The sequence below is a fragment of the Magnolia sinica genome, chromosome 7 (assembly GCF_029962835.1).
Source record: "Magnolia sinica isolate HGM2019 chromosome 7, MsV1, whole genome shotgun sequence".
Taxonomy (NCBI): Eukaryota; Viridiplantae; Streptophyta; class Magnoliopsida; order Magnoliales; family Magnoliaceae; genus Magnolia; species Magnolia sinica.
Genome location: NC_080579.1, coordinates 33,655,660 through 33,682,077, shown reverse-complemented (window position 1 = coordinate 33,682,077; position 26,418 = coordinate 33,655,660). Strand labels below are relative to the sequence as shown.

General features: G+C 38.9%; 1 protein-coding gene across 2 annotated transcripts; it reads left to right on the top strand.

The window, feature by feature from the left end:
- Nucleotides 1-287: 287 nt before the first annotated feature.
- On the top strand, nucleotides 288-20,868 carry LOC131251281 (protein C2-DOMAIN ABA-RELATED 4-like). 2 transcript variants are annotated; one of them, XM_058251908.1, is made up of 3 exons: nucleotides 300-519; nucleotides 10,028-10,123; nucleotides 20,111-20,868. In XM_058251908.1, exons 1-3 carry the CDS (start codon nucleotides 385-387, stop codon nucleotides 20,396-20,398), a joined length of 519 nt encoding a protein of 172 aa, XP_058107891.1. In that variant the 5' UTR covers nucleotides 300-384; the 3' UTR covers nucleotides 20,399-20,868. The 2 variants fall into 2 exon arrangements, with proteins under 2 accessions (XP_058107892.1, XP_058107891.1); XM_058251909.1 differs by lacking the exon at nucleotides 10,028-10,123 and having other exon boundaries at nucleotides 288-519.
- Nucleotides 20,869-26,418: the final 5,550 nt, after the last annotated feature.

Here is a 26,418-nt window from a genome sequence, read left to right as displayed (position 1 = left end):
TTCAGCGCTGGTCGTTCAATCCCCACTGGTGTGGCCCAGTTGAGTTTTGGATCAACCTAATGTTTGGGTTGATGTCCTTGGAATGAGCTCGTGATAAGGATGGAAGGAGTGGGTACAACGCAGATGTCACGGTGGGACCCGCAAAGCTGTAACTCGAGCTTGCCCGCTAGTAGCATCCGGAGACCGAACCCTTTCGTTATTTCTTTTCTCCGGGAAAGAGAGGTGACGTTGACCGTTTTTAGATAGAAATTAGCAGTCAATTTCAAAGATGTTAAAAAAAGAAGAAAAAAAAAGAAGGAAGGGAGACGACCAAGCCGTCGTCCCTTCATTCTATGTATGTACATATATATGTGAGAAGGGAGAGGGAGAGGGATAGGGATAGGGATGGCATCTCCTTCGACGACGACGATGGATAATGTGCTTGGGCTTCTGAGAGTCCGTGTTGTAAGAGGAGTAAACCTAGCAGTCCGAGACCTCAGGAGCAGTGACCCTTATGTGGTCCTTAAGATGGGCAAACAGGTCATTTCCTGCCCTTCCTCTGTCTGTTTATCTTTTCTGCTGGTGGGCCATGTCCATCATACCCATGCCATCAACTTTCATCATCCAATTACTTGTTCACTGTTTGATGGATCATCATAGTCGCCTCATCTCCTAATTCGCATAATCTCAGGATGTGGACTGTTTATCTGTTGGTACCTAGTGCGGATTGGGTTTTTCAAAAAATTCACACTGATAGGGAGATCCTAGGCGTTGATTGGATGATATTTTTATGGATTGTAGCTGTGGAGATGGGGAATAGTCCAATCACTGGTCAATATTGGATGTCGTGATCAGAATTGTCCGATTGGTGGCTAGGTTTGCCTGACTAGTGTGGTTTTTTTTTTTTTTTTTTTGTTTTTTTTGGTTTTTTTTTTTTGTATTATTGCCAAACTGCATCAGGGTATAAGAGATGAATTGTCCGGTCTTGCACTTGTGTGCTCCACATCCACGGAGATTTATCGTGTGATACTCAACTTTGTTATTGTCATTTAGCACTGGATCTTGGTTTTGAGACTGATGAGTTCCGTGAGACTTGTCTGAGTTGATTTGGACCTGATCAGGTTCAACACTGTGAATCAGAACTGAAAATAGAGGGCGAGTTGGCTGAGTCATGACTCAACTCATGACTGAATCAGTCGGTGTCATCGAGTCTTATAACCATGTGTTGAATCCTTTCTGTTTGCATGACACCCATTGCATGTACAAAGTTCAGGTACATGAAAGTTTGTGAACATGCAAACAAAACATTGTGTGTGTGTGTGTGTGTGCGCGCGCGTGCGCTGCTACTCTTTATCTTTTATATTAAGTAAAAAAATGCAAGAATCCCAAAACTACCCCTCACAATATGACATCTTTATATTAAGTATACCTAATTGATTAAATAAAGAGAAATAGGGACTAAACTCAAGACTAGGTGGCTGTACAACTCTACAACCCCTTATTTCATTCATTTAGGTGAGCCACACAATTGTATAGCCTACATTTGTAGTCATTATCAGTCCCCCTTAAGCTGTAGCATATATGTCATTGATGCCTAGCTTGGAATAAATACGTGTAGATTAATCGCCGTCAAGAACTTTGGTGAACACATCAGCAAGTTGATCTTGAGATTGAATGTATAACATAGAAATTTCACCACTAGAAACCCTCTTTCATATGAAATGATAATTGAATTTAATATGCTTGGTTCTGTCTTGATAAATTGGATTGTTTGAATATGGGAGAATAGTTGATTAGTGCAAAATAACTGCATTAGTAGGTTCACTACCAAACTTATTTCCTATGATAGTTTCCTAATCCACACGAGCTCATAGTGGTATGAACCATCACCCTATTCTGCCTCAATGCTTTATTGGGCTACAACGCTTAACTTTTTACTCTTCCAAGCAATGGTGTCATATTGCATATGTGATCGTGTGCAATCACATATGCCTGTGCGCATATGCGTTCGCACAATCGCATATGCGATGGCATATTTGTTTTTTTTTTTTTTCGAAAAATTAAAAAAGACTAAAAAATAAGAAAAAATTGTAAAAAAATTGGGGGGAATTTTCCTAAGTTAATAGATAATTAATTATATATATTTAATATACATTTGAGTGAAATAAAATCAATTAAACATCAAATCGTCAACATTCAACAATATAGTTAACACGTAACACTTAACAAGTAACAACAAAATGAAGAGGCTATTTATTTATTATTGATTGTAGAAAGTGAAAATATAATTTACAAGTTATAAACTAACAAAATAATACTAAATGTTATATACATTAAACTATTTGCCATTGTGGCATTTAACCACCACCATCGTCGTCATCATCACCGTCATCATCAGAGTCATCTCCTTCTTCCACATTTACTTCTTTTTCTTCTGTTTCTTCATTATTTGTATGCACTAATACTTCATTAACATCCAATGGTGGATCTTCAGCTTGATCATCATCTGCTCATTCTATTTTCTCAATCTCTTCCACCGGCTGATTGCTACTACTTGCTCCCCCTTTCTTTGCCTTCGAGTGGAAGTAGAAGTACTTTCTCCTGGTGTTGATCCGTATGTAGCATCTTCAACTTGGGCCATGTCATCTCCTCGCTAACAAAGACTGGGTCCTCCATCTCTATGAGCCACTCATTATCTGTATTCAGCTCATCTAAGTAGATACGGTCATAGAAACCAGACTTCTCTTTTGTAGCTTGGAATCATTCTCGCAATTTCTGATTATATTGGACGAAGACTAAGTTGTTGAGCTTCTTTTGTTCAAGGCAATTCCTTTTCTTGGTATGAATCTGTATGAAAGAAAGTTCATTAGGCATTAACTTAACTTACACTTATAATTATCCAAAACTACAATATATTAACAATTTCATTTTTCCAAACTTACTGCCTTGAACGTGCTGCAGTTGTGCTTGCAACCGCTAGCAGAATACGTGAGTAAAAAAATTCTCATGGCCAGCTTCTTTAGAGTTGGATCCTTCCTATTCGAGTCCACTCCATACGTAGACTACCAGTTAGTTGAGAAAAACAGTTTAAGTAAGTTAGATTTTGTAGATTAGATCATAAAAAACTATTTGTAAGAGAGCTGAGACATTCATACTACTTACTAGGCAATTTTATTGTCCGATGCCTGATGACGATATCCTTTAAGAATAAGCCCTCACTCTTTATATAGAAGTCCAATAGAGCTAAGATCTTATTATGTTATTCTCTATTTGGAACCATTTTTTCTAACATGTCAATAAATCCAACCAAATGTATAATCTGTGCTTTTACCAGAACGGGGGAAACGAATGAACAAGTTGGGTTAAGGATGTAGGTAGTCGACAATGGAGATGACATTTGGTTGCCCCATCTTTTATTTATAATATATATATAATGAGCTTGTAATCACGTTCTCTAAAGTTAAAATGGTCCATGATCTTATTTCTCGCTCTCTTTATTGCATCATATATGTAACCCATTGTTGTCTTCTCAACTCCATCCACCAATCGTAACACAATGACTAAGGGCTCAGATGCTTTTAGCGTCTTTACCACTTCAGAATTCTTTGACCACTGCCCATTTGTAAAATCTATCAACGCCACAAAGCTTATAAGTTTGATTTATTTATTTATTTATTATTATTATTATTATTATTTTTTTTAAAAAAAATAAAAAATCTTTGTAGTGTTAAGAAGGCTGTAGTGAAACGGGTGACTGTTGGACGTAGCAAGTTATCCCCAACGCGTTTTCTCATTTGACTGAGAAGAATGATGTGTTTGTACATAAAGACCGTGATTCTTCTTGCCTTTGCAATCACTTTTAAAAACAATCTACCCATGTCTTTTCACATAAGATCAACACAATGGGTCGCACAAGGGGTCCAAAATAAACGATGCCTCTTCTCCATAAGACGACGACTAACAGTTACATACGAGACTGCATTGTCTGTAATTACGTGGATAATGTATTCCTTCCATACTTCCTCGACTACACTATCTAGTAAATTATATAAGTAATCTGTAGTATAAGAATTGGCCGATGCATCCACGGACTTCAAGAATATTGCTCAAGCTGGACAATTCACTAAAACATTTATGAGAGATTGACCAGATCTATCAGTCCATCCGTCAACCATGAGTGAACAATCATATGTTTTCCACAATTCGTTATATTCGGCTATGAAGGATCGTGTATAATCAACCTCAACTTTGAGGCACGTTTTCCTCATTCATGATATGAAGGAGGTTTAAGCATAGGTCCAAATTGACCTATTGCACTAACCATAATTTTGAAGCTTTTCATTTTAACTGTCTTAAAGGCAATACTGGCCTGGTAAAACCACTTTGCGATGTATTGAATAATGGTTTTTCTATCTTTTTGTTTATATCGGTTTTCTAAAGTTGTTTGAGCCTACCCTTTGCCTCGACTACTTTGATCGACCATATCCTCTTCCTCGGAGTGTAGTCTACACCATCTATCCATGGTCTTATGCCCATGAGATCTTTTCGAGGCTGGTGGTGGTATAGACCAACAACTTCATCTACATCAACTATGTTTAATCCCGCAATGAGATCTTTAGAAGTTATTAATTAATTAGGACCTATGGAGGGTAGAACTTCCATCTAACGTAGGGATTAATTTCAATTCAAAGGGAATCACTTGTCCTCGCAGGGTTTGGTAGGTTAGGATTAATTTAGGAACTAGGAAATTAGGAATTGGATTAGGGTTTTGGGATTTGGTAAGCTAGGATTTAGGAATTAAGGTTTTGAGAATCTAGGTTTTACCTTAGGGTTTTAGGCTTAGGGTTATGGGATTTAAGGGGAAAGGATGAAGGATCAAAGAGGGAGATAAAAGGGGAATGGGCTGGTCGTACGGTCACGTCCGGTCAAGGGTGGGGATCGATATGGTTGTACGGTTAGGGTAGGTTTAGGTTTAGGTGGGTTTTGGAGATGATGGGGAGGGATTTTGAGGGAAAAAAAGGAAAAAGAGAGAGAGAGAGAGAGAGAGAGATGGAATCACTCCATGGCTTAACACCACTCTAATCATAGGAGGTTTTCTTTGCTCATGTAAAAAGAGATTTTTTTTTTTTTTTTATTCAATGCATAATAATCCTAGGGCATTCACACACCCATGCCTTTATAGTCCATTTGGGGTGTTTTTACAAAAAGCACCCTTAGTGCTAAGAGATGTTCAAAATAACCCCTTGTTTCAATTAAAACATAAAACGAACTAAAATTCCTAAAATAAATAAACAAAACAACTAAACTAAGCCATCCAATAACTCCATTGTGTCCAATTATCCATGATCAAGATGGTCTATGGTCACGATCTAACAAGTGTATCCAATGAATCCAACAATCTAGATGTGACAAATCAGCTCCTATGTGCAGCCCACATGCATCTTCCCAGTGTGGGACCTTCAAAGATGCATAAACATGCATGTGGGGTCTTTCAACATGGATACGTGCTCGATCCGGACCCCATACAATGATAATCCAACCATCAGTGTTCAAAATATCGGTATTGTGTTACGTATCACATCCTTGGGATACAGATATGTATCGGTTATCGCACGGGATATATCGTTTGTATCGGGTAACTTATCACACTTTATGGGAAACATGGGGAAACATTGGAAAAATAGTTGAATTTTTCAATGAAACATCAACGATTGTTAGAAAAGACTTTAATACACACTTTTAAATTATAACATCTCAAAAAAGAAGTGCACATAATGGGTTTTATTTGTATAGGGTCCTAAGCTATGTGTTGTCTGACTGAACTAATACAACTATATTCAAATTGAATGCATAACATTTAGAGTGTATGTGATGATCATTTCATCAAACTTTCCTAAATACTTCGAAATTAGTCTCAATTGACAACTGGTTGAAGAGAAATTTCGATGAAAAATTAATATTTTAATAATTTTTATTAATTCTTCACTAAAAATGACTTTTAGTTTTGGAAAATTGACAAGGATTTAACAAATCAGTAGATCAACATGCTTGATTTCATGTTTGGAGCGCAACATTGCAAGCAATTTGGAAGAAATTGGGGAAATTTCGAATTTTCTCCAAATTTCCCGAAATCAAACCACCATCGAACCACCTATACTCAAAATTTGAAATTAGAATGACACTTCGAAATTAGTCTCAACTGACAGCTGGTTGAAGGAAATATTCGAAAAAAAATGGAGAACATGAAGAACCAATGGATATCGAAATCAAAGCTCTAATTCCATGATTTTTCTTACAAAACATGAAGAACCAATGAATTTATAACTATTTAACACCGATTTAACATAATTTCAACAATAACAACAAAAAAGGATTGGAAATTGAAAATGCTCATTGGATTGAGCATATGAGATATATCAACACTACCTGTGCGTTTCGTATCGCACATGTGGGACACAAGATATATCGGGGGATATATTGGATACTATCGTCGATATTTAAAACATTGCCAACCATAAAGATGTTGGAACTGAGGCCAAATCTCTCCTCCTCCTCTGTTACACTATGAATGGTGTTTGGATGTCCTCATCAATATCAATAGGGGCTTTGGATTGACCCCCAAAATTAGGCTTAGGATGAGGGGGGAGCCAATCATAGGGTTTTGAGATAGATGAATCTAGCGCTTTTGGATAAGTGGGTGTGGAGTTTCGGGGTTGAGGAAGGTAGCTTATGAAGGGAAATAGTGGATAGGAAGTATGATCTTCAATAGGGTTCTTGGTGGACCAAGGAATCATCCTTGTATAGAGATTTCTTCTTATGAAGAGGGGTGGCCTCATTAAAAGACAAGGTCTGGGAAGGGGTGTGGTTCCATTTAGGGATGGGCGAGGAGGTTAGATTTTGGGAGGATGTTTGGGTAGGAAACGGTACTTCAAAGGAGAGGTTTCCAGTCTTAGCAGGATATCGTTAGAGGTAAATATGCCAGTTGCTAGATGTTATTCTATTCATGGTGAGGAAGTAATTTGGGCTCCTCCATGTAGGAGGAATTTAAATGAGATGGAGTTGGATGAATTGTTATCCCTGTTGAGCTTGTTGGAGAAAGTTTAGCCATAGATGCTTTAGAGATTCCTTGAAATGGCTTCTAGAAAAATCCTGCATGTTTACAGTTAAATCTGTTTATCGGAAGATTAGTGCTGGTTTGAATGGTGCTGAAATTAGTCATACGATATAGAGTTCCCCCAAAGGTGGCAGCACTGTTGTGGTTAGTGGGCTGAAATAAAGTACTAATGGTTGACAATTTACACAAGAGGTGAATGATTACTCCAAATGTGTGTATTATGTGCTTCCGGGTGGAGGAATCGGTCGACAATCTCTCCATACATTGTGATGTTGCATCAAAGCTATGGGTGACTATCTTTAGCAGTTTTGTTATTCAATGGGTCATGCCTGACTTTATTGAAGCTCTTTATCAATCTTGGCACGGTGGATGAAAAGGAAAGGAAGGAAAGAAGATAAGAAAGCTATGTCTATTGGCTAGGATTTGGACTATATGGATGGAAAGGAATAATGGTATTTTCAAGAATTGGAATAGAAAACTGGATCAGTTGGGAACTTTGGTAAAAGAACTAGTTAGGGAATGGGCTATTGAAGGCAATCGGGCGGATCAATTTGGTGAATGTTGGTTTGATTTGTAATCTCTTTGTTCCTTTTTTTTTTTTTTTTTTTTTTTGTTTTGTTTGTTTGTAATTCTTTTGGCCTTTGGTCTTGTGCAATAAAATTTATCACAGTTAAAAAAAAGTTGGCTGGGTACTAAGCAAGGTTGTTTTAGTGAGCAAATCTAAAACACATTTCCTCTGAGATAGATTAATGCCTTCTTTTAATCTAGCTATGTTCAACCTAAGGAAATATTGAAGATGACCTAAATCTTGAGTAAGGAAGTGACATTAAAGATACTTAAGATCCTCAATTCCTTTACTATCACTTTTTGTAACCACAATGTCATCTACATATAGAACTAATACAATCAGATTCGAGGCGCCTTTTAATTTGTAGACATAATGATCAGCATGACTTCGAACAAAACCACAGGTGAATACAATCTTACTGAATTGATCAAACCATGCACGCGGTAACTGCTTCAACCCATAAATCACATTTCTCATTTTACAAACCTTATCTAACTCCTTCCGAGCAACAAACCTAGGTGGTTGCTCCATATAGACTTCCTCTATGATATTATCATTAAGAAAAAACATTTTGAACATTGAGTTGAAAGAGGGGCCATCCATGATTAACAATAATTGAGATAATGATGTGAATGGAATTAAGCTTGGCAACTGGAGAGAAGGTTTCAGTATAATCGATGTCGATAGTCTGAGCACATGCTACACCAACCCGGCATCGATGCTTGTGGAGACAACATTGGCACATGTGCTGATGGTGAAGATTGTGCTAAAGGTGGTGATGAGGAGACTGTAGATAGAGTTGGAGGCAGCCATATGGAGGTGGCTTGGTTTTTGAGCGGGTGGATACTGGAGTGAAGTAGGTCCAGAGAGCCTTGGAGGAGATGGTCTAGTGGCTTTGGCAGAGGTGAGGCACCCTCTATTTTCATTGATCACTTTTTTTTAGTGCTGCACCTGTTTATGATAAAGTTGTTGATGGACCATGCTAGAAAAGATTAATGCTCCTCCTTTATTATAATTGTTTTATTCGTCAGATTGAAACCCGGTTCAGCAAATCCCTAGCATAACTATCCCCATGTAGAGGCGATGGCTATTGGTGGTGCGGGCCGACAAATTAGGGTCCAAGTTCTCATTTCTGACAAGCTGGCATGTGGCTATGTCATGGATTACTGGGCCATTCTACTCGGGGTTGGTGTCCTCTAGTAGGGATTGATCGATCTGGCTATGTGGATGCATTAGGGAAGGTAGGTAGTCACAATAGAGAGTCTAGGGTTCTCGTCTCTTCGAAGCAAGCATGTAGCTATATCTCCGGCCAATGGTCCATTCTACCCAAGGAGATTGTCGATGTCCCCACCAAGCAAGGGATGGGAAAAGAGGCGCATAAAATCAATGGCAGCCATCTAGGGACTGATTGGCAGGGTTGTCGACATGAGAGATGAGAAGTACGCTGGTTGGGAGTGGTTCTGGTGTATGGTGATTAAGGAGGCTTTGATGTGCTTGGGAGAAGTAAGACGAATAAGGTGTACTGAAGGAAAGGGTGTCAGCTTCGAGATGAAGGAACTTAGTTCAGGCTGGAAGGTGGAGCAATGAGGCTCATGACCGTTGGGGATTGGATGATATGTTTATGGACTGCTGAATGGAATTCCTGTTGTAACATGACAAGTGACACAAGCATAAAGGAAGGGGGGGGGGAATGCAAGACACCAGGAAGTAAGGCATCGGAAAAGTACTATCAAAGTGGGTTCTGATTGAAATCCGCATCAGCCATAGTGCTTGTGATGGAGGTGGCCTATCACAGTAAGTTGAGCCATTCCCATCTGTCTTCAATCATGGCGAGCTTATCAGGCATGGGTCCCTTGCTATTACCCAAATTGGCGCCTGTGAATCTCATTGAGTCCTGTCGGACTCACATAGAAAGACTCCTCTTAGACATTGTCTCATGATGTTATTTGAGGCCTCAGCCGCTTTGTATAGAGGGAGAGAGAGAGAGTTTAGACACTGAAAGGAAAAGGGGAGGGATGAGTGGCTCTGATAGCACATAGAAAAGGCAGTTTTTGGTATCACTGCAAGAAGGAAAAAATAGAAATAAAAAGGGAAACAACGAAATTTTTTTTTTCCTTAAAAGCTCAAGCTTGAGAAATGCATAATTTAAGCTTACAATTAGTTAAATGCCTTTGGATTGTTGAACATGAGAATGGTTATATTGCATGCTTATGGTTATTCTTTAGCTTATCATTTCCTGGCACAAAATTGGAATTAAGTTATTTAAAATTCAAATTAATTTTATGCCCTTCAGTCAAATATAATTGTTTTAGCACTTGATATACTTGCCTTTTGTTGCATTTCTAATGCCATAAGTTTGGTTGCAGAAGCTGAAGACTCGTGTAGTGAAAAAGAATGTCAATCCCGAGTGGAATGAAGATTTAACCTTTTCTATTACAGAACCTATTTTGCCAGTCAGGCTTGTATGCAGCGTTCCTCCCATTGCTTATTTTATTTCATATAGGCTACAACATGTCAACATCTGATGGGTTAAAAATAAATTATCTTCTTTTTCCATAATATGTGAAGTAGATGATAATTCTGTTCAATATGATTGATGTGGAACACAAATCGGTGCTCAAACAGGTAAGATTTTCATGCTTGATTCATGATAAGACAAAAGTACCCAAGCAAAAGTTCACAGAGTGCAAAAGGCAGGGAAGGAGGATATCACTCTAAAACGCTTCTATTTCATTAGAGAACTCTCTTTTTTTTTTCTTTTCTTTTTTTTTTTTTTTTTGTTATTTTAAAGAAAATTCGGAAACTACAACCATCATCTCCTTCCCTCAAAATAAAAGTCCCTTAAATAGACCTCAAGACCCTTAGGGCCTGTTTGGGAGTGGATTTGGAACCCCTTGGATTTGAAATCCTCCTATTGTTTTTGACACCCTAGATTGGGAATCAACTTTAATCCAAAAGTAGCTATGCATGGTATATTTACAGGGGTTTGAATTTAATTACTAAATCAACTTTAATATCTCTAATTAGTGAATGTATGTAATGTTTGACACAATGGTTGTAATAAGCCCGCTAAAATATATACTTTGCCTGAAAATGATGAAATTCCAAGTCTCGGATGGGCCACAAGCACAAGATCATGTCCGAGTGACTAACCAACGATTTTTAACTGTTGATTTAAATGGACAATGTTTGGACGGCGCTGATCATCATATTAAAGTAATTATAGTTATGCAATTGATAATCTAGTTGTTTTGAGATAATATTAGTGGGCCATGTGCCCAATAGTTAAATAGTCTAGTCACACACATATTACACATGCAACTCTTGGAAGGATTTTAGATGTAATCCAAGCTCTCACTGTGGATTTCAAACCCCCTGTTTGAGGGGATTTCAAAACCCCAGTTACTTTATGGTGCCAAACAACCAGGGGATTTGAAACCCCCTCAAATCCTCTCAAATCCCCCCATCCATGGTGCCAAACGACCCCTTAGAAATTCTTCTACCTAATCTTGGCTCTCATTCTCTTGTAATCTCCACCTTGGGATTTGTCATAAGATTAGTTTTAAGGCTGTCACCATTCAAAAATGGAAAAGAAAAATTTAAGGCTGTCACAAGGCCAAATATGCTTGCCGTCCTTCAGACCTCTATGAAGACAAAGTTTCTCCTGTTGACTACACACATTCCCCAAAAATCATTAGCTCTCCAGTAGCTTGCTGTCAACAATCAGTTTCATCCTCTTGACAACACATTCTTCAAAAATGGGCTGGCTATTCAGCAGATCTATTGTGGACATCAAGTCCCCTCAACAATGAAATCTATATCAATTGGCTGAGATTCAATTTTGGAAAATTCATAGATTAGTAATGACCTAGATGTTAACAACATATTTTTTTCAATATATTCTAGATCTCTTGTGATTCCCGTGTTGTTTTAAGCTTTAACCCATGGCTTTACTTCGTATTGTTCGGATAGATGAAATTGATTGTGCTTTATATTTGTGCACTATACTTTTTGTAACACTTATCTTTATTCACTTGGTCAAAAGTCAATAGAGCATATTCATTTAAATGACTAAAATATCCTTTTATTGAAACTCATGCTAATGTTTTGTTTTTGATCCTTTTCTCTCAACGGGACCAAAATCCACTCACACTTGTTGTAAGTTGGCAATTGGTACAACATCCAACCTCCAAGGTTCCCACCATGTTGTTTGTGTGGGGAATGCGCCAGGGCTCTCTCATGCTCTCTCCCTTGGGATATGATCTATTTATAAGGTGGATAAGGGTTTCCGGTGTTGCTCACCCCCACAGCTTTGGTATGCCCTATTCCATCAAAAGCCTATATACCTCCCTTACCTTTGCAGTAAGGTGGCCAAATGCCTCCATTGTGTAATGGCATCCACTCTTGACCAAAATCCCATGCTTGCCTAAGAGGTGGACCACAAGATTTCAACCATCGGACATCCATCAAGTGCAATAAAACAATTTTAATAGTTAAAAGAAAGATCAGTGGTTAAAACCTATGATGGGGACATCACGTGCACATGCACCCCCCCCCCTCACGCACATACCCAAGGAGGAGGAAGGCCCCACCATCGATCTGGATCGATGACGACATCCATGGAGGGCCTCCTAGTTTGAGGGCTGTGCTATGGTTCCTTAGAGTGGACCCGATTATCATGTGGATCCCACTATTGGATCTCATGATCGTGGCCCACTATCTTAGATAATCTAGGACTTTGATTTTGGTTATTATCATTATTAGGAACATCATGAACGGTTTAGATTTCATTGATTAGTTGTTATTTTTGTTACTTTGTCTTTAAGTAATAGTGTGCGTACATGGCGCGGCTTTTGGGGTTTAGGGTTTTCTTATAAATAGGCAACCCCTTGTAGGTTTTTCTCATTAAAGAATCTGAATAAAATTCTATGTTTTCCTGCTTCTCTAATTCTCTGAGTTGAGGAAATCTAATTGGGTGCGAAACCCTCCCTTCTGCGTAGGGCTAACTACCGTGGTGTGAAACCACACCCATCCCAAATTGCCTCCATTTCCTACCATCAATATTCATAATCTCCCACAACCATCCAAGCTTCAAATCCACCCCCCTTTTGTAGCCTATCCTTCCTCTACAGCAGATTTGCAGAATCAGGCCCTCCAGGAGGGTTGAAACTTTGGCGGAGCACCGTGCATAGACCGAATATCCGATCGGCCTGAAATTTGGTGTGTGGGTGGCCCATCCCTGGCCGACCACACCCTAGGTGGCCAATCCCAGATTCGTGGGCCCCACACACGTGCGGGCAGGCACCCATGCACGTGCGCCTGGTCGGATCGCTGTCCACACGTGTGGACTATTTGCAGGTTCCTTTCCATCCTCTAATCCTCTCCTTTCTCACCTTAAATCCCTAACCCTAACCCTCGATAATCCTAAATTTCAAGTTCTATTCCACTTTTGCAAACCTTAGGCTTTCCCGAATTGAAATATGGTGAATCCTTTGGATTGAGGAATAATCCTTTGCAATAGTGGATGAATCTACTCTCCTTTGAGCATTGTTTGGTCTATAATTTTTAATTGATCCAGCCCTAACATGTGTAGGCTTGGACCCTCGTAGATTCCTCTTGTTGAATGCTTGATCTTATGTGGGATTTGGAATTTTTGTTATTATTTTTAAATTAGTATGATCCAAAGCCTTAAATCTTGCATATCATATTTAATTTTCATGTTTTGCATCAACCAATTATTAAACATTTAACCTGTTTTAATACTAAAATCATTAGAGATTGTGCCGCATCACATGGACCGTTCGGATTTTGGGTCCATGACACGTGTGCGAAGGTGCGTAGGAGAACAAGACTCCTTATAGATATGTATATATGTATGTATTCTTTTCCACCTTGCTCTTCATATCTCCCTTGTGCTGAAGGTTCTCTAAGAAACTTACGGGTTCATCTTTTTTTGGTGTGTCGGGCCTTTATAATGGTTCACGTGAGAGGGCGAACAGTGAATGTTGTGTTCATGATCATCACTCCTCTCGTGTTCGGTTGGAATGTGTGGGCTGAATGTTTCATCAAGTGGCATGTACATCATGGGGGTGTGCAATTGGAGTGTTCTTATGTCTTAAAGAGTTAACCCTCATTCATTTAAGCACCGTGATATTCTCTTTAATTTCTTCTAATGGAGATGAAGGGTGATGAAAGATTCGGGTTTTTAAATCCATCCAACTTTCTAAGGATTCAAATAACGTCTATAAAACTAATTGAGCAAATTATCTCTAGTGGTTTAGATCCATTCAAGTGCTTTCGACGACCACATGCAAATTAAAATATATGATCATGGAGACCATATTTTTTGGGTGTGTATGATTTATTCATCAGCTGTCATTGGGCCATGATAAGTTAGATCCTAGAGTAGTTAAATGTATTTTTCTTGGGTATTCTAGAATGCGATGAGGTTACAAGTGTTATAATCATCAAAAACAATTTACGTGTTGATGTTACCTTCTTCGACTTCATCTTATTTTTCTTAAATGATGGTAGATCTCTTGACTTGGAAGCTTTACCATCAATTCCTGTGCTTATTTCTGTTGAAGAAGATAGTATCCAATCACCTCTTTTCACTAGTTCGTCCATTCTTGCTTTTGTACCTACACTTGAAGTCTACTTTTGATGAAAACATAGAGAGTGCTGCCAACCATGGTGTTTTGTCCACCATATCTTCTTTCAAGCCTATTGATCTAGTCACCCCACCTATATCTCTTGATTTGTCCAATATCCCTATTGCTCTGAGGAAAAGTAAGCTTGTGTATACGATCCATCCTATCTCCAAATTTGTTTCTTTTCAGTGTTTGTCTCCCACCTTCTATAAATTTGCCTTGTCTTTGTTATCGCATTCTATCCCCAAGTCATACTAGGAAGCCTTGTCACATAAGGAGTGGAAACAGACTATGGAAGAAATAACACTTGGGAGCTAATCAGTCTTGCCATCGGTAAACGTATTGTTGATTGTCGATGGGTGTATACTATTAAATTTCAACCAGCACAGTTGGATGATTGAAGGTTTGCTTAATTGTTAAAGGTTACACTAAGACTCTTGGCATTGACATTTATTGTCCGCCAATGGACTGCACGGCTACCTTCACTCTGACACCTTTGTTTTGTAGTGTGGAAGAGGTGACAACACCCATGATTCTCCAATGGAAAGGGAAGGCTTGCCAGATCCTATGCCCATGGGTGCATGATTCTTTGAAAAAGCACGTGCTGACTTGGAGGCCTTGATTTTATAGTATAGATAGTCATAAGCTTTTGAAGCAATCAAGCAACGACTGAAAAGCCGTTGTGCGCGCTAGCGTGCCTCAGTAGATTTTCAGCATGTCTTCAAATCCTTTGCGCACTAGTGCTCATAAAGGATTCCTATAGATATGGGAACAATCATGGGTGCAATAGTGATCAAAGGCCAACTAGACAGTTGATGCCTCTAAGCCTCCTCAAACTTAAAGCCCCTTCAATCGTCATTTCCCATATTGCTTGCGCAGGAGCTCTAGCTTGTGCTTGTTTTTGCTTCCCACTTTCTATGTTATTACTTTAAGAGCGACCACCCTGCCTATCATAAAGGATTAGCCCCTCCTCTAACCTGATCTCCTAGGGCTGAACCCATTTTCGGGCTTGGGTTGGCTTCCTCTGATCTAGGTAGGGTCAAAGGCTTCCTCTTCCCTTCATCTCCACATTTTCTGTGGGCACGACATTGGGAAATGGAACACTCACTCTAGAAGAGCAGGCGAAAACAGTCTTTGTGAGTCAGCGACCTCCACAACAATTAGCTACATTACTTAGACATTCCAAGAAGTAACTTACTCCCTCCGGTTATGTTGTGAAATAGTCTTTTTTTAAACACCAATCGTTTTATACCGAATTCTTCTCTCCAGTTGCAAGCTTAATTCCATTTTCATTATTCTTTCTGTTGTTGTCAATCATGATTGGCCCCTCATTCAACTTGATGTTAAAAGTGCCTTTCTTCACGATGATCTCATAGCGGAGGTCTATATGGAGCAACCAACCACCTGGGTTTGTTGGTTAAGGAGAGTTAGATGATGTTTTGCCAACCGAGAAAGATGATTTATGGGTCGAAGCAGTCATTGCATGTATGGTTTGATAAATTCAGTTAGGTTGTGTTGACCTACTGTTTTGTTTAAAGTCATGCTCATCATTCTATTTTCATACGAAGAGACACCTCTAGTCCGATTGTATTAGTTTCGTATGTAGATGACGTTGTGGTTACCAAGGAGTGATAATAAACGAATTGAGGAACTTAAGAAGTATCTTTAACGTCACTTCCTAATGAAAAATTTGGGTCATCTTTGATATTTCCTTGGGTTAGAAGTTGTCAGATCAACGGAAAGCGTTAATCTATCTCAAAAAAGGAAATATGTTTTGGATTTGCTCATAGAAACATGTCTTCTTGGTACTAAGCCAATTAATATACTAGTCAATCAAAATCATAAACTAGTTAGTGATAAAGGAGACAGTTGAAAACTTAGGAATATATAGAAGATTGGTTGGAAAATTTATCTACCTAACAATAATTAAGCTAGATATATCATATGTTGTGAGTGTGGCAAGTTAGTTTATGAGTTTTCTTGGAGTGCCTCGCATGGATGTGGTTATTCGGATTCCGCGATATTTTAAAGGAGCATTGGGCCAAGGAGTTTTATATATATAAAAAATAATCATTTTCAAGTTACAGGGTATTTTGATGGAGATTGGGCAGGCTCCTCAATTGATAGACAGTCTACTATTGCGTATTGTACATTTGTGGGAGGAAATTTAGTCACGTTGAATGGTTAAAAGAAGAGTGTTGTGGCCTGATCAAGTGTTGAAGCAGGATATAGGGTGATGGCTTATGCCACTTGTAAGCTAGTGTGGATCAAGAAACTATTGCAGGAAATGGGTTTTGCAGTAAGCTTATGAATGCAATTATTTTGCGATAATCAAGCAGCCTCCCATATTACAAACAATCCAGTTTCTCATAAGAGAACCAAGCATATTGAAGTTGACTGTCATATCATACATGAGAAGGTTTCTAGTGGTGAATTTTTTTATGCTGTATGTTTGGTCTTCGGATCAACTTGCTGATGTGTTCACCAAAGCTCTTTGCTGCAATCAGTATGCACATATGTATTCCAAATCTATGCTCCAACTTGAAGGAGAGTGTTAATGACTATGGATGTAGGCCATATGAGGGTATGACCCACTTGGATGAATGTAATAAGGGGCTGGATAATGGTATGGCCCACCTAGTCTTGAGTTTTGTCCATGTGTCCCTTTATTTAGTCTATTAGGTGCACTTAGTATACGCATGTCATATTGGAAGTTAGTGAGTGGTATTTTTGGGAAATTTTTTTTTTTTAAAGGAAAAGATGGAAGGGGGGGGGGGGGGACCAATATTAATGTTAATTTAGATTTTTTTATTTTTATTTTTTCTTTGTAGAACTACGTTAACAATAATTTCGATAGATCATTATATCAACAATATGTCAGTGATGCGCACGATAGTATCGCTGATACATGGAAATTTTGTATTTTCTGGCAGTTTCTATATCGCCACCCTAGCAATACCGATAATATTGCCAATACATGGAAATTTTGTATTTTCCGGCGGTCTTTGTATCACCACCCTAGCATTACCTATAAGATCGGCGATATTATCGATAATATTGTCGATAGTTTGAACATTGCTCCCAACTTCGCACTTGCATTCAAGATTATACTGGAATCATCTCCTAGCAACCAGCGCTTCGCTAAACCTGAAGAAAAATCTCCAAGGGCATCTCACAAATTTCCTGTCTTAACTTGTTATACACTTCGGGCCTGTTTGGATGGCAGTATTTGGTGGTATTGTAATCCATTGAAGCAATCAATACACTATTCCCATGTTTGTTTACAGTAGTATTTGGTTGGGTTATCCAGTGGTGCAAATACAGATGTATTTGGATAGAGGATTTGGAACGGTGCTTATACACTGTAATCATTGCAATATTAGAGTGGGAACAATGCTTATACACTGTAATCATTTCACTATTACCATAACTATCCAAACAATGGATTTCTCGATCAAAATACCCCAGGATCAAGATAGAGGTATTGTAATATGCAATCATTGCCATAATGCAATGCAATTCACTCCAATACCACCTAATCCTGCGTTCCAAACACGCCTTTGGCATACACAACCAACACAAGAACGTTATCAGCATTATTCACTGATTTGATTTCAACAGGTAAATCCTATTCTGAAAAATTAATTTTCTGCACCTCCATTGACTCCCTCCAAGAGAACCAGATCTTAGCATCAGTCTCGACATTGGAGAAACGGTTATCAATATTTTAAATGCTGTTCTGAAAAATTACTTTTCTGCACCTCCATTGACTCCCTCCAAGAGAACCATATCTTAGCATCAGTCTCATCATTGGAGAAACAGTTATCCATATTTATTCTTCCACATATCCAGTTCTACTCTATACTTCTGATCATTTGTTCAAATAAAACAACAAAAAATGATTATTATGCAATGCTATCATTTTCTTTAATCTGCAAACCGAGGGGGAATTTCCTTCTCTCCTAATATTCCTCATGAGATTGATCATGATCAGTGTTTCAAATAGCGCCCGTAGCGTAGGGGTAGCGTATGCTACGTAGCGTAGCGTGGCCGTAGTGCTACGTAGCGTCTCAAATAGCGTAAATCCCCTGTAGCGTACGCTACGGGGGTCGTAGCGTACGCTACAGCTATGTAGCGCGTAGCGTAAGCTACAATGTATTTTTTTATGTTTTATTTTTTTATTCTTTTTTTCACGTTTTCTTTATTTCTAATGTTGAGGAATGTAACACTTGTATTGTACTTGATACTTTTAACCTATATGATTTTTATTTCTTTTCATAATTGTGACTTGTGGTTTCAATTAGACATTATTAATTAAAGTGGTTTGCTTAGAAAGTTGTTGATGTGATAATTATTTAATTTGGCTTATGTATGTGGATTGGCTTTTGATAAATGATAACTAATAACTTTTTTGAACATGCTTATAATTCATAAAATGAATCATCCTTTAGGCATTTTTATATTTTTTTTCCCTTTTTTTTTTCCCACTATTTATTATATTTGTCCTATTTTTAAATTAAAAAAATAGAAGTATCGTTTAGCTTACGCTTCATGCTATGTATTTACGCTACACGCTATAGAGGGCTGAGCACTACGCATCATGCTACCGCTATTTAAAACACTGATCATGATTAAGGAAGAGAAATAAATTCGGTGGACATACCTGCTTTGGATCTTGTTCCTCTTGCAGCCCTTTCAACCACATTCTAGGTCTTTCCTCCACCACCTTATTATTTTGAAACCTGAATGAGCTTATAACCTTGATTTGTGAAATTTCATATCCAACCTTACCATCCTGACCATCAACCTTTGCATGTCTGGTTTCCCCTATTAATAATTCTTCTGTAATGATATCTGAAGCTACCTTTTCCTGATTCGGATCAGAAACATCTGCAATCTGAACTTACCTATTTCTTGGCTTGCTTCGTGATAACCAGTTGCACATTTTCCTTAATTGATCGCCCAAATTTCTGAAGGTCTTCCAATAATTCATTTTTCCCTCCTTTTTCAATACATCCTAAGCTTTAGAAGAATCAAGGATAACTAATCCTTTGGCTAGATACTGGTTATCTCCTTTGACATCAAAATCTTCCTCTTTTCTACCTTTCCAACTGTAAACAGATACATCTTCAACATTCTTAACAACTTCACAACCGTTAACTATGTGATCATGCCTAAGAACCGAATTTGAACCTCCTGTCTTGGATCACAGCCAGATCATCTGCACAGTTTGCTGAAACTTCTTTCTCCATGTTGACATTCTGACCCCAAGATCTGCTGCTTCTCATGATCTTGAAGCTCCTGATGGTGATCTAATCCTTCATCTCTCTCCATAGCATCTCCTTGCACATTTGAATAGATCTTCCTATCTTGATTTTTAATGTCTTCAAGATTTGCCTCTTTATTATCATTCTTACCTATTGAATGGAAGGTGCATTGAATAGGTAATAGAATACATGACATTGCAGTACCGAAAATGTTGAAGCAGGACATGAGAAACCTTTAGTAGAAGTTTTGGCATCTCTGTCTCATAATCAGTGATGCTTCTGTTTTTGTCATCAGGAGCTACTTTCTGAACCATTCTTTTGTTAAGAGCTAGAAAATTGCTGCCAGCCTATGTATTCTAAACTAATATCGAGTCCATTTTTGAAGTGTTCTTGTAGTTTGCATTTTGTTTCATCGTTACAGGGAAAGATTTTCGTCTTAGTATGCATGATATTAATATTTGTGCTTACGAATCTACATGTTTCCTTCTGCAATCACCATTATCATCTTGTGTTGTTGTTCCTGTTGCTGCAGGAAGTTTTTGATCATGACACATTCACTCCAGATGACCCAATGGGAGATGCTGAGTTTGACATCCAGCCTTTTATGGAGGCTGTAAAATTGCAACTGGAATGCACTCCGAGTGGTACTATAGTAAAGAGACTGGAACCCAATAGGAAGAACTGCCTGGCCGAAGAGAGCCACATCGTCTGGTTGGACGGGAAGGTTGTTCAAGACATTTGCCTCAGACTTAGTCATGTTGAATGCGGCGAAGTGCAACTGCAGCTGCAGTGGATCAGCCTTCCAGGTCGGAGTTTCTAGAGAAGAAAAAGCTCTGTATTTCTAAATATTATATTATCCTTGGCTTGAATGTATGTTTAGTGTCCATACAAGCGATGTTAATGGTTTGAACATCCAGATTGCTGATTTTGATGGGTCCATTGTTGATGGACCTGCTCCAAAAGTCACCCAGAAATTTAGATCCTAACCATCCAATGTTGGGCCATTTTTTGTTGGATGTTGATCGTTGATGTAGTTTCTTCTCTTGGTCTATTTCTAGGCCACTGTCTGACTTGTCGGGACTGTTCCACTGGGGAGATTTTGGAGCATGGTCCCACCATTAAGGCCTATAAAATCAATGGTTTAGATCCCTGAACCATTGGGATCCACTTGTATGGACTGAAGGCTGGAGGATGCTTCCAACTCTAGTTTATATTCACATACTTAATGCTGCATTTAGGGAAACTTGAAACAAATTTCATAGAATTGGTTAAGTCATGCTTGATTTTTAATCTAGAATGTGATGGCTTGAGCAGTTATGGTAAAAGCAAATGTGCCTTTGCCCGTGACAGAAAATTTATGTGAATGCATGATTTCTAAAGATAAAAAACATGTCATAAAAAAAAAAAAAAACCATCATAGATATAAAAAATTTAAAAGAAAAGACCTTTAAAAAAAAAAAAAAAATACTTAAATAATTAGAGATCGTGTATGTATTCAGTAATTGGGCTGAGCTGGGCAAGACAAGGAATACCTTTAACCCCATATTCAATTCTGAAACCCAAGTGGGTCATGCTGGGTCAGATTGGGTCAGTCAAGCCTGACCCAATTACGGTTAAATGGGTCGGGTTGGGTCAGGTCTGGGTTGGCAAAATTTTATGTGGTCAGTTCAGGCCACGTGGTAAATGGTTCATGCTGGAATTATTTGCTTGTTTAGTAAATGTGTTGTGCTCGTGCTGATCCCGGCCTGACCTATTGCCATCCCTAAAGTAGATGTCCTTGGTTTCCATGAAACAGTTGGGAAATTTTATTTTATTGAAAACGAGGAAGAAAAAGAATGTGAGATTTCATTGTGGCAATGATAGAAATCCCCTGTACAAATAGAAGGTCTGAGGACCCTTTGGCAATAATCAGCCATATAAGTAGCCTCTCTCTAGGCTTAATCCTCTTCAAGTGCAAGATGAAACCCATGTCTGTTCCTAAAGGGTGTGTCCAAGCTTCTGAATATGACTGTGGGCTCTGCCATTACTTCGTATTCCATTTTCTTAGGAACCTTATAACACTCCAATTAGTGAGTAAGATATAGGCTTCTTGCTAGGTGGTGGTTTTCTTCTCTTTAGCATTTTTGTATGCTTTTATTTTTTGCTTGCTCTCCTTGTTGTCCTTGAATTGGAGAGAGTTTCCAGTAGCATTTGTTTATTGTATTTCAGCTCTTTTTTTTTTTCCTTGCCTCTTGGGTGGAAATAAATCTTGCTTACCTCCTCAGAAGAGGGAAGGGAGAATTCGTCCAAGAGATCCTGGAATTCCCTGGGTTTTTTCAAGGACGCTTTGGCTAGTGACCCCAACACCAGCCAGATAGCTGGTGCCAAAGCTCTGTGAGCCCCACCATGATGTATGTGTTTTATCCATGCCGTCCATCCATTTTGCCAGCCCAACAATGAAGCATATCCAAATCTCAGGTGGATGATCCCACAGGAAACAGTGGGAATTGAATTCTTACCGTTGAAAACTTCTTGGGGGCACAAGTTTTGAATCAAGCTGACATTTGTGTTTCGCTTCCTCTATATCCGTATGAACTCATCGACAGGCTGGATAAACATCAGAGCGGGCCTTAGGAAGTTTTTACAAGGTGATCCTCACGATAAGGTCAGCATATTGAACAAGTTGGATGTCACATACGTGAAAGGAAGGTTGGACGTTATTGGCTGGGTGGGCCATAACTTAATAGCTCAACGGGTTGGACTTGAGACCTTGACACACGAATGCTCGCGCAAGAGAGAGACTCTCGAGTCCAAACGGTTGGATGTCCAGCGATTCATAAAGTGGCTAGCTTAATTAATGGGTAATTAATGTTAATAAATTAGAGGGAGAAGAGGAAAGGGGGTTGCCATAGCGTTTATGTGAAATCCACCCTGACCATGAGATGATTCACCCCATGTTTATGTGAAAATCCACCCCGACCATGAGATGATTCACCCCATGTTAGGCCCAAGGTAAAAGACTCACCCCATTCGTGATTCAGATGGACTCTACAATTAGAAACATTATACAGGGATCAGTCACCCTCCAAACTGTTTTCGTTGGTGTGACCTACCTTAATCATAGATCAACCTGATTTTTAGGCCCAAGGCCTAAGTTTTAGTGTTTCATCTAATGGTGAGCCCTATAAAAATCAAGGGTAGACGTCTCTCTCTTAACTGTTTCCCTTCGTGTGGCCCACCCGTCAGCCTGATTTTTTGGCTCTAAGCCTAATATTGGATTACATATCTGATGGTCGGAGTGGATCTCACATACACCACTGTGGGCCCGTAAAAATGAATGGTTAGGTTTTTTAAATTCTTTTTTTAGTTAGGTTAAGGGCCAATTTTTAGATAACTTTCAACCTTTCATGTGAGTATGACATCCAACAGCTCTAATAAGTTTCCCATTAAGAGCACCGCCTTATGAAAAATTCTTCAACAAACTCATTTAGTAAATCACAATCATGTTTCTCTATTACAAAATCTACAAGTTTTTTATCGTGTGGCATGCTTGATGTGTAAATAAGACTAAACTTTGGCCCAAGTGAACCCGGTGGTGGAATACTTAAGAAGTTATCATAGCTTGTGGTCCAACCCTGAACTGAAAATATCACATACTGGGTCAGAGAGGGACGTCCACCTTTGATTTTTGACATGTTACACCATGATGTCTACCTAAGATCCACTCTGACCATTAGATGTTTAATCTCATGTTAGATCCATAGCAAAAAAATAAGGTGCTGTGATTCAGGTGGGCCACACCGATGGTAATAGATGGAGTAGAGACATCCACCCTTGACCTATGGGGCCACGGTGATGATTATATGCAATCCGCTCCAACTTTTCTGTGAAACACTAAAACTTAGGCTTTGGAATTAAAAATAGGCCAATTCATGTTTTTAACTAGGGTACGCCAAAGAAAATAGTTTGGAGGGTAATGGTTGCCTTGTATACTCTTTTGAATTGTGGGGTCCACCTAAAATGCAGATGGGGCTAAATTTTTTGCACTGAGCCTAACTTGTGGTAAGTCACTGATGGTCAATGTGGATTTCACATAAACACTCTGGGGCCCACTCTAGCGGGCAACCCCTTTTCCTTCTCACCCTCTCATTTATTAACGTTAATTATCCATTAATTAGTGGGCAACTTCTAAGTGGTTGGACGTCCAACCGGTTGGACGAGTTTCTCTCTCTATATATAATCAGTGTCACTAGTGTAAACTTATAACGATGCCTGCTGCAAATGAGGTCTCCAGTCCTGGCGGTTGGATTGTAATTTACGGTCTACTCAGCAAATAACCCCAACCTTTCATGTGTGCAGGCCATCCAAACCTTCCGATAGGTTAGACAAATCTTGGGGTTGTATTATGCAAAAATCAGCCACATACATTTGTTGCTCGTTTTTAGCTTTAGTTTGGTCACTTAGTGAATGTGTGCTTGCCAGAATTGAATTTACGGCTCAATTCAAACCGAACAACTATGACCCTAAGCGCCGAGATAAGTAGATACACAGTATATGACTGAGATCGGATGAGATCGAATACCTATTCAGCCACTCGATCACGGTGTAAAATAGGATCATGCGATATTCAAAAGGTTGGGATCATCTTCTGATGATGGGTTGCACCTTTTGACTTCCGTACAAAATGACTTTTTAATACAGATAAAAGATAAACAGGAAATCCTTACAATCGGTCACGGAGAACAGCTGTGATGCACCTTCCTTGATGAGGAATTGAATCCAGTGTATGAACGTGGACCCAAATTACAATGAAGATTATTAACTACTTGATTAATGTTATGGATTACACTATGCAATGTAAACAACATGAAAAAAGTAAATGATTACACTAGGAAATGTAATTAAAAGGGCAGAAAAGTAGAGTGATTACATTAAGGAATGTAAAATGAAAGGATAATTGAAAAATAATATTAGGTGTGATTGGGTTGGTGTGAGACGCCATCCTTCTGCTACATTCCTCTTCTATTTATAGCTTTATCTTGACCATTTAGATTCTTCCCATGTTTTTACGGTTGCTATAACCGTTCAACACTTCATGGCCTGCTCTGCTTTTGTTCATACCACATATCCTATAACCGTTTATACACGACCGCTCCTCCATTGGCTGCTTACACAACATTGCAACCTCACTTGATGCATTCTAGTTGCACCATTAACACAATTTTCTTCGTATATTTCCATAGATCTTCAAATACACCACGCGGATCCATCCTGATCACACGTAACTCGCTCTGATTGGTTTCTGCAAGAAGTGACAACAATAGGGACGAACATTGCTCCCTACGTCGCTTCGCTTTTGGAAAAAGGTAAAGTGATGTGTGACTCCTCATTAATGTGGTAGTAATTATTTACACGTGGCGGCATCTCGATAACCGTCTCCGGCTGATCCACCCTAACATGTCAACGGTAACCATTTTTTTAAGACAAGAGCCAAACCCCATCACAACATGTGTTCCTACATCGTTTCCAACAAAATCATAATGTGTTCCTGCTAATGCTCTGAAGAATCCTGCTAATGCTATGAAGAATCCTCGATCATGGCTGAAACTACTGTCAGAATGGGATGCTTGGTTTACTCGCGTCTCATCTCAATATGAGGCAACATAGAGAAATTTGAGCATTTATAAATGCATCAAATTATCCATCCATGACTACCCATCAGATCCCACTCTTCTTATAACAACTTCACCATTCTGGAGCTCATCCACCAATATGTTCTTCTTTGGCTGCAGCCCCATGAGTCCAACCATCTTGGATGTTACAGCTCTGACCCAACTTATTCCATTCGGCGAGGTTGTCTTTCTCGATTTTGCTCAGAAGGAACCCAAACACTTGACGAATAAAGCCGACAAAGCTTATTCTCATTTTATGCAGATATACAACAAGCATAGTGGATTAGTTGATTATGAAGAGCATATGACTTTCCTATTGTTCTGTATTTGCTGATATCTACTTTGCATAAGTGCTCTGCAAGTTACAAATGAGCATGTCCATCTAGCTAAGGCACTTGCTCAAGGTTGCAAACTCATTTTGGCATCTTTTGTACTCAGCCACTTGTACAGAGGTATATATGAAATTGCCACCAAGGATTTATATCTCGGAGGAGGACCATTGTGGCTTCTTCAAATGTGGATATACGAATACTTCCGCCATTCACTTGTATATATATAATTTCATCCATTCAAGAGTTATTTATTCTTCGTATGGCGAACACATCATCAACTCCCCCCCAGGAGATCAAATAATTTTCTATATATATATGAGCACTTTATTCTTTTCTTTGGATAAAGGCAATCTGAGTCAATTGTTCGCCCCCTTTTATGACGGAGAGTATGGTCTTGCTTGGTTCATCGGTCGATATGATTAGGAGGACGATCAAAATATGTCTCAGATGCACCTTGTGTGGGAGAGCTACCTCATTTGCAGGGATCTTTCTTATGGTGGTACAATTGACATTGGCAAAAATGTTAATGCCAAGATCGAACAGTACTACTCGAACATGCTTGCTCACCAATTTGGCTTAGTCCAGTGCATCCCCTACCCATTTACTCAAATAAATTGCAATCAACCTCCTTTCACTTGACTGATCTTATCGATCCCTATCACTCCCTCCATTCCCCCCTTCAGTCAGCCAGCTTGACTCTCAATCTCTCCTGCTATCCAAATCAGCCTTAGGTAATGGACACCTTTGGTGTCTGGTGGGATAACCACTATAAAAAAAAAGCTTATCAATAAATCTATGCAAGATATCGTAACTAAGCTCTCTTATGCCATAGAGCTTCAAGGGAAGAAAATAACAAC

Excerpts from the sequence above, each read along its gene's own strand:
- LOC131251281 (XM_058251908.1), top strand. The coding sequence starts at position 385 with ATGGCATCTCCTTCGACGACGACGATGGATAATGTGCTTGGGCTTCTG. Across the intron at positions 520-10,027 it reads TCCTTAAGATGGGCAAACAG|AAGCTGAAGACTCGTGTAGT; the intron begins GTCATTTCCTGC and ends GTTTGGTTGCAG. Across the intron at positions 10,124-20,110 it reads CTATTTTGCCAGTCAGGCTT|GAAGTTTTTGATCATGACAC; the intron begins GTATGCAGCGTT and ends CTGTTGCTGCAG.